General features: G+C 37.7%; 1 protein-coding gene across 2 annotated transcripts in view; it reads left to right on the plus strand.

Annotated features, from left to right (window-relative positions):
* Positions 1–7,212, plus strand: part of LOC106870011 (uncharacterized) — a 28,975-nt gene extending 21,763 nt beyond the window's left edge. For both annotated transcript variants that reach the window (XM_014915972.2, XM_014915971.2), the window contains exons 2-5: positions 2,547–2,647; positions 4,747–4,819; positions 6,130–6,216; positions 6,809–7,212. In XM_014915972.2, coding sequence (XP_014771458.1) covers positions 2,547–2,647; positions 4,747–4,819; positions 6,130–6,216; positions 6,809–7,023 — 476 coding nt within the window. In that variant the 3' untranslated portion in view covers positions 7,024–7,212. The remainder of the gene's footprint in view (positions 1–2,546; positions 2,648–4,746; positions 4,820–6,129; positions 6,217–6,808) is intronic.
* Positions 7,213–12,341: the final 5,129 nt, after the last annotated feature.

The raw sequence follows: 12,341 nt of genomic DNA on the forward strand, positions 1-12,341 counted from the left end.
TCAGTTTTTTGAGATCATTTGTATGAATTTAGAAAATATGTAGCTCTTCAAAGAAAAATTATATTTGAAAGGAAATTGGCACAGATAATCTTGATAATCTTTTAATGGCTGGTTCAATACAAGGTTGGAAGTGTTGACATACCTGAATCAGGTGACCTTTATCAATTTTGGATATAGTGCTGGTAATAGTGGGTTTTAGAGATGTTATGGGGGGGGGGGGAAGTGTGGACTGATCTCTCTCTTGATTACACCCCATATGTACTAATTCAGTGGATTGAGGTCTGGTGAGCTAGGAGGTCATGTGTCTGGGAGAACATGATCATGGAGACTGGCATGCATCCATGCTTGATTTGTTGTAGCCTTATGGGCAGAAACTAGTTGGAAGACATATGGTCTTCCATTGCATACTCTGTCTATCCAAGGCTTCACAACTTTCTCCATACCTCTGTGTAGACAGCAGAATTAACTCTTAAACCTTGTGCAAAAAGTGTGGTGATTTGAAATTTCCATTGTTGCTGATGACTCCCAGACCATCACAGTTGTTGGGAACTTAGTATACATGACTGTTGAAACCTCATTTCGGTCTCTGCATAACCATCTGTCATTCCTTCAGTTTACTTTTTGGTCCTGACTGAAATATTTTTCCATCAGAAAAAACCCAAAATATTCCAACCTCTTGGAATTTTAATGTGTTTAGTAAGTGCTTTGCACAGATTGAATGATTCTCTCTTGTCTCATCCAGTATATACTGACACCCTCCATATCACATATATCTTGTACAGGATGTCCTCATGCACAACTCTTCTGATGGAGCATTTTGAAACCTTGAGCTCTGATTGACTCTCTGGAGTTTTTTTATCAATCATTTCTTGGACTTTTTGCACAAAGTTATGTGTTCTGATCATATTAGGATCTTGTGCATATGTTTTGCATTTAGCTGTTGATGTTGGATCCCTGTCAGCAGCTTCTAGTTCTTTTCAGTTTTTGATAACAAAGGATCGGGCAACTTTGAGGACTCTTTGTATCACTATGTTGCACTTTTAAGGTGACGATTACAGCATGCCTTTCCATATGCTGAGTTAACCTGATGTCTGACATTATTTATCTGAAAAGTAATTTTAAAAAATTAAGTTAGAAGAAAGAGCTCTTGAAAGAGCTGTCCTCAAAAAATGGATGTACACTGTGCATAAAAAACCCAGCACATGGTGCAAAAATATTTATAAACAAAACATTCAAACAGTAAGGTTTGAAATGAGATGTCACTACTGTTAATATCATCTGTGGATAAAATTTAAAATTGATGGTACCAGCAGTAGCGTCTGATATCTTGGTGCTTTACGGTGGTTTAATTAAGACTTTAGCTCTTATTTCTAGCAGGTTGATGCTTTTCTGCATTCTTACACTTCGTGCTAATTTGTATATTATAGCTAAATAATACTATTTGCTTGTGAACCACTTATGTTACTACTGTGAATGTATATATATACATACAGGGTTACCCGAAAGTAGGTTTACAGTTACCACATAGCCAATTTAAATTTCTTTTAAAACGTTTTATCATATTTAAATTTCTATCTTTCAAACTGAAAAGGGAGCTAGACAAAATTAACTAAATTAGCGTAGAATAATGGTTTCATATTATTTTATAATTAAGATCTAAACTGTTAATATATGAATGCGAAAGAGATAGTTGAATAACTGTAAACCTATTTTTGGGCCACCCTGTATATATAAACTAGCAGTATAACCCGACGTTGTCCGGGTGTGACTTATTACGCCATCTACGATAAGTCTTGCTAGGTGAAAATCAACTAAAAAAGAAAGCCTTACAATGAAAAAACCCTTATGATGTAAATATGTTCATAATTCAAAAGACGAAATTAATAGGGAAAGTCTGAAGGCTGAAATTAATTTTTCTAATTCTTCCTTTTCTTGATGTACTTCAAACAACACTAAAAGAAACAAAATCTTCAAAACAATTTGGTTCTTGCTGCTGCTAGGATTCCTTTAAAATTAGAGATTTATGGTTTCCACATTGGTCACCCTACATCAAGGTTCTTTCTTTCATTTTTTAAAATTGAAATAAGTTTATCAGTGGATCAAGGTATGAATACATTTGATCTCTGAGAGTCATTTTTGAGAGGCAAGAGAAATGTATTTGAAGGGCATCCATTGATAGAAACTATGCTTGAACCAAGACATTGGAGCAGGAAGTGTTCCTCTGGTCCATTGGATCCTATCTCACCATCCAACTCATATCAGCATGGAAACAGATTTAATATGATGATAGTGATGATGTTTAATTCAAACAAATCATCATCATCAGCATTGTCATCATTATCGATCTCCTTATCATTGTTTTCACCATCATCATCATGTCACCATCATCATCAGTATTGTTGTGGTTACCTTTTTCCTCCTCTTTATCATTGTCATCTTCATTGTCATTGTCATCATCTACTTTAATATATTGAAAGACTGATTCCTTCTTTCTCTTCATCTCTTTATCTTAATTTTCTTTCTTTTTTTTTCTGCTGTATTTTCAGGAATGGCAGAAATAAAACCCATTTCAATCTCTAGAAATGATTCTCTGGGGGTGATCTACTGGCACTTTCAAATCTTGGAAACCTTAAATTCTGCAACACAGGTATGAAGATATCTTAGTATCTATATCATAACAACATAAATATGAAGAACTCCAACATATAGTTCTATCTACATTGTTTTAATCTTTGAAATGGCCTTCAAGACAAATATGTCGAAGATGTCATGTATATTTGGAATTGCGTCACATACGAAGAATATTGGTTAGCAGCAGTTAAGACATATTAAAATATATAAACAGACAAGCAATAATTAGTAGCTCCATGACATCAGTTTAAATAGTGTGTGACAGAAAAAGCTCCCATAGTTTACAGTAAAGTTATATAGGTAATAATAGTGTCTTCATGTAGCTCATGTTTTATAGTTATTTTTTTTCAGTTACCATAATGGTTAACCCTTTAGCATTCAGTTTATTCCTGTGTCAAATCTAATGCTTATTGATTTACAATCTTTTGAATTAAAGCAGTATTGTGTAGCTTTGCTTTTGAGCAAGTATGATGAGCAAGTGGTTCTATGGTGAATACAATGATCCGACTTCAAGTCTTGGTAGAACCTATTTTATTTTGTGAAGGCACATGGTTTGTGGCTTGAGTGTCAGGCTCACAGTCATGAGGTAGTAAGTTCAATTCTGGGACTGGACAGTGTGTTGTGTTCTTGAGTAAGACGCCTTATATCACATTGCTCCAGTTCACTCAGCTGTAGAAATGAGTTGTGATGTCACAGGTACCAAGCTGTATCAGCCTTTGCTTTTCCTTGGATAACATCAGTGGCGTCCAATCCCAGTGGCATCCAATCATTCATGACTGATGGGGGGTCTTTTGCCCTTGATTATGTAGCTTCGTGATTTTGCTGAAGTGATTGTATATTTTTAGAATGACATTGTAGGGTAGGTATGAGAGGCTGAATCTGGCCAGTTTGAACATAGAACAGAGCAGAACATTTGGGCCTGAGGAGGGTGGTTTAAATGATAGTGCACACTATGTATTTGCACTTGATCACTCCAGTTTTCTTTCAGGTATAAACATGCTCACTCTGCTAGCAATGTGCACCAAAGGAGAACAGAGATCAATGATCTGATTTCTCTGGTCAGAAGGTGTGTTAGGGGCTGACATTCATTGCAGACTTTCAGTACAATATGGGGTCAGCACTCTGCCACTTAGAGGTGTGTATGAGTGGATTGAGAAGTTTAAAAGACAAACATGAAGCACAAAGCGAGAGCAAGACATCCATCAAACTCCACCACTGATGTAAGAATCAACAAACCTGAGAGGTGGTTCTGGTGAACAAACGAGTAACCATCAATGAAGTGGTATGTTATTTGCATATTAGTCACAGTTCTGCATACAAAATCATCCATGACAAGCTTTGCTTCTGTAAAGTCTGTGTGAGGTGGGTGCCATGAGAGATTACTGAATCGCACAGTCATGTGGAGATCTGTCAATGCTTACTCAGCTGCTGCAATGATGAAGGTAAAGCTTTTTTGGAGAGAATAGTCGCAGGAGATGAGCCTGGGGTCCATCACTTTGAACCAGAATCCTAAAGGCAATGTATGGAGTGGAAACACCTGAAATTGCCAGCGAAGAAATTCCACAGAAAAATTGATGCCAACTGTTTTTTGAGATGCAAAAGGGCCTATACTGGAGCTTTACCTGGAAAGGGGGTCTAGAGTCACTTGTGTAGGCTACAGTGAAATGTTGGTCAGCAAACTGAAATTAGCAATTCACACTAAACACAGAGGTCTATTGTCAAAGCAAGTGTCATTGTTGCATGACAGTGCATGCCCACAAGGTCGTCAATTTGCTATGGATGAAGAAGTGCAGCAAGTACTGCATAAATGGCCACGCAATCAGCCCCAAACCTTCTTCTCTGATGGAATAAGCAAGCTTGTGGAGGACTGGAAAAAGTGCATTGAAAAACAAGGAGACTATGTTGAAAAATAATGTAATTGTTCAACCGCCTGCTTTTCTTTTAATAAATCACAGAAAGAAGAGTGCATATAATTTTTGACTTACTTTGACTTACATATATGCATGTATGTATGTGTGTTTTATGTTTGTTGATGAATTCTTTAGTATGAATTCATGTAATCTTTTAAGGGAAATTTATAATCCAGCAAGATCTCATATTCTGCTGTTTTTACAGATTTGTCAGGAATATGGAATGACACTGTTTAGTATAAAGCGCCACAAAACCAGTTTCATGGAACTTTTACTGGGTATGTAGCAAATATTTTATTCACAATTCTTCTTCAGTCATTGTTGTCATCATTGCCACCATCACTGTGGCTGTTGTCATTCTTTGGGCACAGGTCAGTCCTGATCAAGCAAACCTATGATCAAAGATTTTTCCTGTGTATCACAGAATATCCAGGATTACATTCATCAGTTTTACCTTCCTTAATTTTTAAGACAGTATAGTATGTTTTGAGGGAGATTTGGCTGCTATTTTCAGAAGAATGACTTACCATTTAGAGACTTGGCATTATGAAGGGCATCCAGTTGTAGAAACCATGCTAGAACAGACATTATACTTTGATATAGCTCCACAACTCATTGGATCCTATCAAACCATTTACCTCATGATAGCATGGAAAACACACACACATATATATATATATATGCAACAGAGGCAGTATTAATACAGAGAAGTAATATTTATCCCCACTTAAACATGGATGTTCTATTAGAACAAACTATACTGCAGCAGTTATCCTGAGAGAAAATCTCATATTGGCTATTTGGTGCCAACTGCATTCTTCTTTATATTGCTAGCAGGGAATATGCAAAATTAGTTTATTATTAAGAAACAGGAAAAAAGAGAGTTAAAAAAGGAAAAAAAAGTGTGTGTGTGTTTGGGGGAAGCAACAGAAAATGGAGGGGGTGGGGTGATGGGCCACATGCCCAAGAACACATGGCGGGCTCATCCATGCCCTGCAGCAATGACTGTGATGGCATTGCAATAGAGAGAGGCCAGTGACACTCATTGCAGCAGCCATTTTACCCTGCGGGGCTCATTTCTGCAATGGGCTGTTGTTATCCCTATTTTGTAGAGGAAATCAGTAGTACAGAGTCCTAGAGCACCTGATGTCTTGACAGTGACTGGCACAAACTGATGCCATGTCTGAAGAAGTATCACTGTTTTACTAAAGTCTAGAAATCTGGTAGAATCATCATTTAATGTCCACCTTTCATGCTGGCATGGGTTGGACAAGAGTTGATCAGGCAGGAACCAGCACCAGACTTCTGTGTCTGTTTTGGCAGGGTTTTTATGGCTGGATTCCCTTCCTAGCACCAACCATCCTGCAGAATGGACTGAGTGCTTTTTACATGATACAAGCACAGGCGAGGTCAATTTTGGCATGGTTTTTACAGTTGGATGCCCTTCTAAATGCCAACCATTTTACAGTGTGGACTGAAAAAAAGGGAAGCAGTTAAACTTTAACCATTGTTAAAATCTTTACTGTTTGACAGATATAACTTGATATATAAAGATATAAATATTTGTTTTCTCAATGATTTCTTGCAGACAAAGTTCGGAAATTTATAGAAGGCAGCAAAGGACAAATAATGTTGGAGGCTTTTGTTTGTCAACGACATTTGGAACATGAAAATGGTAAGTAACATATAACAATGGTTAATCTTTGTTTGTCAGATGCTGAGAATATGGAAATAGTGAAACTTAATATTAGTTAATCTTTGTCAAAGACAAACAAATATGAGAATATTTGGAATATGGAAGTGGCACCAAACAACAAAAGTGACATACTACAATAGAATACTACCTGATGCCATAATGATATTAAAGGGATATTTTACAGTATCAGAAGAAAAATAATATCACCACCACCACCACCACCACCACCAATAACAACAATATCAACACCAGCATCACCAGCAGCAGCACTACTAGCTACAGCAGCAGCAGTACTACTAGCTACAGCAGCAGTAGCAGCACCACCACTACTACCGCCAGCATCAACACCTGCACCAGCAGCAGCAGCACCACCACTACCACCACTACTGCCACCAGCACCTGCACCACCACCGTTCCCACAACTGCTGCCATCACCACCACCACAACCACCATTGCTACTATCTCACCACTAGCATCCCTCACCACTGCCGCTGCCAACGTCACTACCAGCAACACTATCTTATTTGTAAATATCCCAGTGAAGTCAATACTTTTGTCCCTATCTTTACAGATTACTTTCATCGGACTGAAGAGATTGAAGTCTGCGCTGAAGCATTACAAAGTGTTAGAGGAAACCATTTCCAGTGTGCATTCTATTGCAGCATCACTAAAAATTGTGTACTTTACTGTTTATCTTCTCACGTGTGTTTTCTGTATTCTAAATGTACTGGAACCTGCCCCAAGATGGCATGTCTGAAGAAGCATCATTGTTTCGCTAAAGTCTAGAAAAATCCAAAATGAGATAAAACTGTTTCCTTCAAGATTCATTTGTATCTCAACAAGAAATAAAACCAATTGTCAAGTTTCATCTGTAGGAACCGATTTATCCAGATTAGCTGGTTATATCAACAGTAATATAAAAATTTGAGGACCCAATAAACCCAATACATATAATAAATTTTGCTCTGATGCTTTTATCAGTGTTTGTTGTCATTATAACTTTATATAAAGGTGGGGAGCTGGCAAAATTTGTAGAGCATCAGAAGAAAATGCTTCATGCTGTTTATTCTGGTTCCTAACATTCAGAGTTTGAATCCTGCTGAGGTCAACTTTGTCTTTCATCTCTCTTGGGTTGATAAAATAAATGTACCAACCAAGTACTGGGGTCAATAGTATCAACTAATCCCCTGCCCTCAAAATTGCTGGTATTGTGTCCAAATTAGAAACTGTAGGGATTGAAACCCAAGCATGAAATTACTAGTTCATTATGATGAATGAACCAAACCATGTTCACATGAACAACCTAAAACTCATCCAATCGGCTTGAAGCCATGCTGAAGACATCATCTTGAATGTTTTTGAGATTTGTGCCTTTTTCATTAGTTAAGCAGTTTGGTGCCAACATCATCCCAGGGCGCTGCTGACATTTCAAGCAGGACAGATCTCAGCTTGCACCAAGCAAATCAAGAAAAGTATCTTAACAAGTTTTGGTAGATTCATATCATTTTGTCTTTTCACTTTCTAGATAACAAATAGCTGTGCAAATACAGTTAAGTCAATCCCTACGTCCTAGTCTCATTACCAGTGAGGATTTGATGATAGACTATGGTTTATGTGTGCGAACTGCCATGTACATGGCAGTAAAACATAGGCCATGACTGCTGAGGACGTGTAGGCTTGAAAGAAATGAAGCTAGTATGCTCCACTGGATGTGTAACGTCAGTGTGCATACATGACAGAGTGTAAGCGTCCTGAGAGAAAAGTTGGTTGTAAGAAGCATCAAATGTGGTGTGCAAGAGAGACGACTGTGTTGGTATGGTCATGTGTTACATATGGATGAGGACAGCTGTATGAAGAAGTGTCACACCCTAACAGTGGAAGGAACCTGTAGAAGAGGTAGGCCCAGGAAGACTTGGGATGAGGTAGTGAAGCATGACCTTTGAACACTGGGCCTCACAGAGGCACTGACAAGAGACCGAGACCTTTGGAGATATGCTGTAATTGAGAAGACCCGGCGAGTAAAGTGAGATCACAGCCATAGTTGATTACACTGTTGTATAACTGGCCCATTTAAGAGTACCCTTGAAGCATTGGGTAATATGATTTGCTTCAGAATCCTGTTGAATCAAGTGAAATTGAAATCATAGTCATGGCCAGTGCTGCCTGACTGGCACCCGTGCTGGTGGCATGTAATAAGCACCATTTGAGCATGGGTAAATGCTAATGCCACCTGACTGGCTTCCATGCCGGTGACATATAAAAAGCACCATCTGAACATGGTCGATGCCTGTGTCCCCTGACAGGCTCCCATGCTGGTGGCATGTAAAAAGTACCATCTGAACATGGTCAATGCCAGTGCCCCCTGACTGGCTCCTGTGCTGGTGGCATGTAAAAAGCACCTTGTGAACATGGTCAATGCTAGTGCCCCCTGACTGGCTCCCATGCTAGCATGTAGAAAGCACCCACTACACTCTCAGAGTGGTTGGCGTTAGGAAGGATATCCAGCTGTAGAAACTTTGCCAGATCAGATTGGAGCCTAGTGCAGCCTACTGGCTTGCCAGTCCCCAATCAAACCTTCCAACTCATGCTAGCATGGAAAGCGAACATTAAACGATGATGATGATGATATATACATATGTATGCATGCTTAGCCTTCCCTTAATAAAATCAGCTGTTAAACGTTCACACATTTGCTTCTGTTTTAATATACACAGCCGACTTTATCTCACACCATGATTATTACAGCAACAATATCAACTGTGATAATAATAGAACACACACATTGATATCAAAACCATGATATTGGTAACCCCATGGCCAAAACCATCAAAACCTTTATAACTAACTCTTCATAAAGGTGACCTGGCAGAGTTGGTTGAGCATCAGAAAAAGTTCTTTGTGCTATTTGTTCCAGCTCTTTAGTTTTGAGTTGAAATCCTGCTTGAGTCAAATTTGCCTCTCATCCTTTCAGGGACAATAAAATGGACTATCAATCAATTACTGAGTTTAGGGTTATCAACAAATCTTTAACCTTCCAATAATTGCTGGCTTTATGCCTAAGTTAGAAACTGAGGTAGCAGAATCATTAGTGCATTGGAAAAAGTGCCTTGTGGTATTTCTTTCATTTCTTTTTGCTCAAACTTCAAATTTCACTGAGGTCAACTTTGCTTCATAAAATAAACTACCAGAGAAGTACTGGGGTCAATGGTATTGACACCCCTGCCCCTACCTCAAAATTACTGGTCCCCATTGTTTGGTCATGAATGACATGGGATTGCACCTAGAAAGTTCCCCTCCTAGGCACAAGTCTGGGCAAGGTTGTTTATGGAAGTCCAGCAGTCACCCATGCATACCAGCCTACCCTCTCCATGCCACTGATGTTATCCAAGGGAAAGGCAAAGGCCTATATAGCTTGGCACCAGTGATGCTGCAACTCATTTCCACAGCTGAGCTAACTGGAGCAACATGAAATAAAGTCTTGCTCAAGAACACAACCTCACTTGGTCACGTTCCATGAGAGTATCTTGGGTGGCCTATGAATTTTTCAGCTGATCCTTGTATATACCACTATCTTTGTCTTTTTTCCTGCTAGTCCCACTCACCCTTATATAACGTGGGATGACCATACAGCCTGGGAATTGAACTCACTATCTCATGATTGTGAGCCCAACGCTCTAACAACTGAGCCATGCGCCTTCACTTTGTATACCCAGTAGCTTCCTCCTGTTGTTATCATTAATTCTGTTTTGTCTGTAGACTTCAACTCCAACATAAATTGGTAGAAAGTACCAATTTGATCCTGAGTTGTCAATACAACTGATTTTCTTTGGTTCTTTTTGTCAACAACCACACAAACCATTCCATTTGACCACGTCTGGTAATTCCCCAAACTCATCGGACTCATTACAGCACATCACTGAATTATTAGTTAATCTTAACAATGCAATAAACTAAACGACACATTCAATAACAATTGCCATGGTGTAAATATTCTATAGAAAGTGAATTACTTTTAATATTCTATAGAAAGTGAATTACTTTTATCATATCAGATCTGATCATTAGCATTATGTCATCTACAATTCTCAGACATTTCTTAGTGTCTGACAGATTCTGCTATTTCTTCAATAGATGAATAATTTCCAATTAAACTTCCAGGTTAAAAGGAAAAAAATTTCTTTCAGTTTTGTTTTACTGTCGAGTGTAAGTCACCAGATAATGATGATATTATTCAAGATGGTTCTTTCAATTTTTAGATACTTACCCTTGTTTGCAGCCTCAAGACTAAGCACACCCTTAATTGTATGGGTGATCTGAAACTAAAATAATCTGGGAAAATGCAAAAATACACTTGGTATCCCAAGTGGACAAAATGAATATACAAATGTAGTCAATATCATTATTACAAATTTCTCTTTTTATTGCTGAATAGCCTATTTTCTAAAGTTGTAACACTAGCGTTGTAAACTCACCTCTTTATGTACAGGTGTGTATATTTCAACTTGTGATTGCAAATATACACAGCATAACAATTTTCCTGTTATGTGGTGGCTGGCCCCATATCTGGGATGCCACATGCTGCGACACCTCCTCCAGCAACAACCTGGTGTGCTCAACTCCCAGCCCAGACTTTGCAGCTTGGGCAAAATGACAAAGCATCACTTGTTCTCTGAACCTGTTACAGTTGAGACCTTCGGCATTCATGACACTTCAATTACATCCCTTCTCACTACTATTGTTACAGAGATGGGTATCCACAAGTGTAAGCCCTTTGAGTCAGGGTGACTGTTCCAGTGTATTTCCTTTGCAACCCTCTGAGGCAATGCCTTTTCCACTTTGTCTACTGGGACCATAAGGTGGACTGATGAGTCTTTTTTATTTAAAGCTGTTGTATCTCTTAAGAAAAATAGATCATCAATAAAATTTCAGGTCCTTTCTGTTGATTTTATAGTTTTTGAAATTTTAAAATTTAGAGGAAATTTTTCAAATTTGGTATATTGATGTAATTTTTCCAGCTGAATCTGATTTTGTTATTCACGTGTTCTAGAAAATTTTTTTAGAAAAGTGTTGCAGGGGTATAAAGTTTGATCATTTTACCAAATCACAAAGCAGGATTTGGAAGCTGGCATTTTCTGCATGAGAGCAAATGAAAGCAAAACATTAAGAAAAGGAATTTTTATTAGCAAAATAAAAGTTGTAAGAAGTTTTAAAGTTTTAATAAATTCTAATGAATAAAATCATGTGGAACTGTTGAACAGCCACACAAATGATTTAAAAAGGAAAAATCTTCAATGAATGTTTTGCAAAATATAAAAAAACAAACTGTATGTTAGGGTTTAAGGTTAGGGTTGGGGTTTAGGGTTAGAATTAGTGTTTAGGGTTAGAATTTGGGTTTAAGGTTGAGGTTTAGGTTCAGTTCGACCAGTTGATGACCTAAGCTTAATCAATTAGTAACATATTTTTAGTGAACATTTTTCCAAAATTTTTCTAGAAGTGAATAAAATCAGATTCAGTGTGAAAAATTACATCAATACATACACATGTGTCTGTCTGTGTGTGTATGTTGTGTTTATGTTTGCCTCCTCCACCACTTGAAAACTGGTGTTGGTTTGTTTACATCCTCGTTTGGCAAAAATATGAACATAAAAAAATAAGTGTCGGAGGTGTTTTGTTCAAACCCAACATGACCGTAGCTCAATGATTCAAATAAATGAAAGATAAAAGACAACCAAACAGCACATCGGTATTCTTTTGTTTTATTATCCTAAATGAAGGTAGAAATATTGACATTATTCAGAAAGAAAAAAAAATGCCAATTGCTAATGATAATTTTCTTCCATTTTGCAATCCTTGTGTTAAAAAATACCCAAAAATGCCTGAATCATAAGTACGAGAATGAAATTTGCTTTGACGGTGCAAACCCAGGCCCAAAATTTTTTACAAACAAGGTCAATTTTTTGCAATCTTAATATCAAAATAAACACAACTATTATAATAATAATGATTTCAAATTTTGGCACAAGGCCAGCACTTTTGAAAGCAGGGATAAGTTGATTATGTCGACCCCAGTGTTCAACTGGTACTTATTTTATTCAATTACATGA

The sequence above is a fragment of the Octopus bimaculoides genome, chromosome 5, assembly GCF_001194135.2.
Source record: "Octopus bimaculoides isolate UCB-OBI-ISO-001 chromosome 5, ASM119413v2, whole genome shotgun sequence".
Lineage (NCBI taxonomy): Eukaryota > Metazoa > Mollusca > Cephalopoda > Octopoda > Octopodidae > Octopus > Octopus bimaculoides.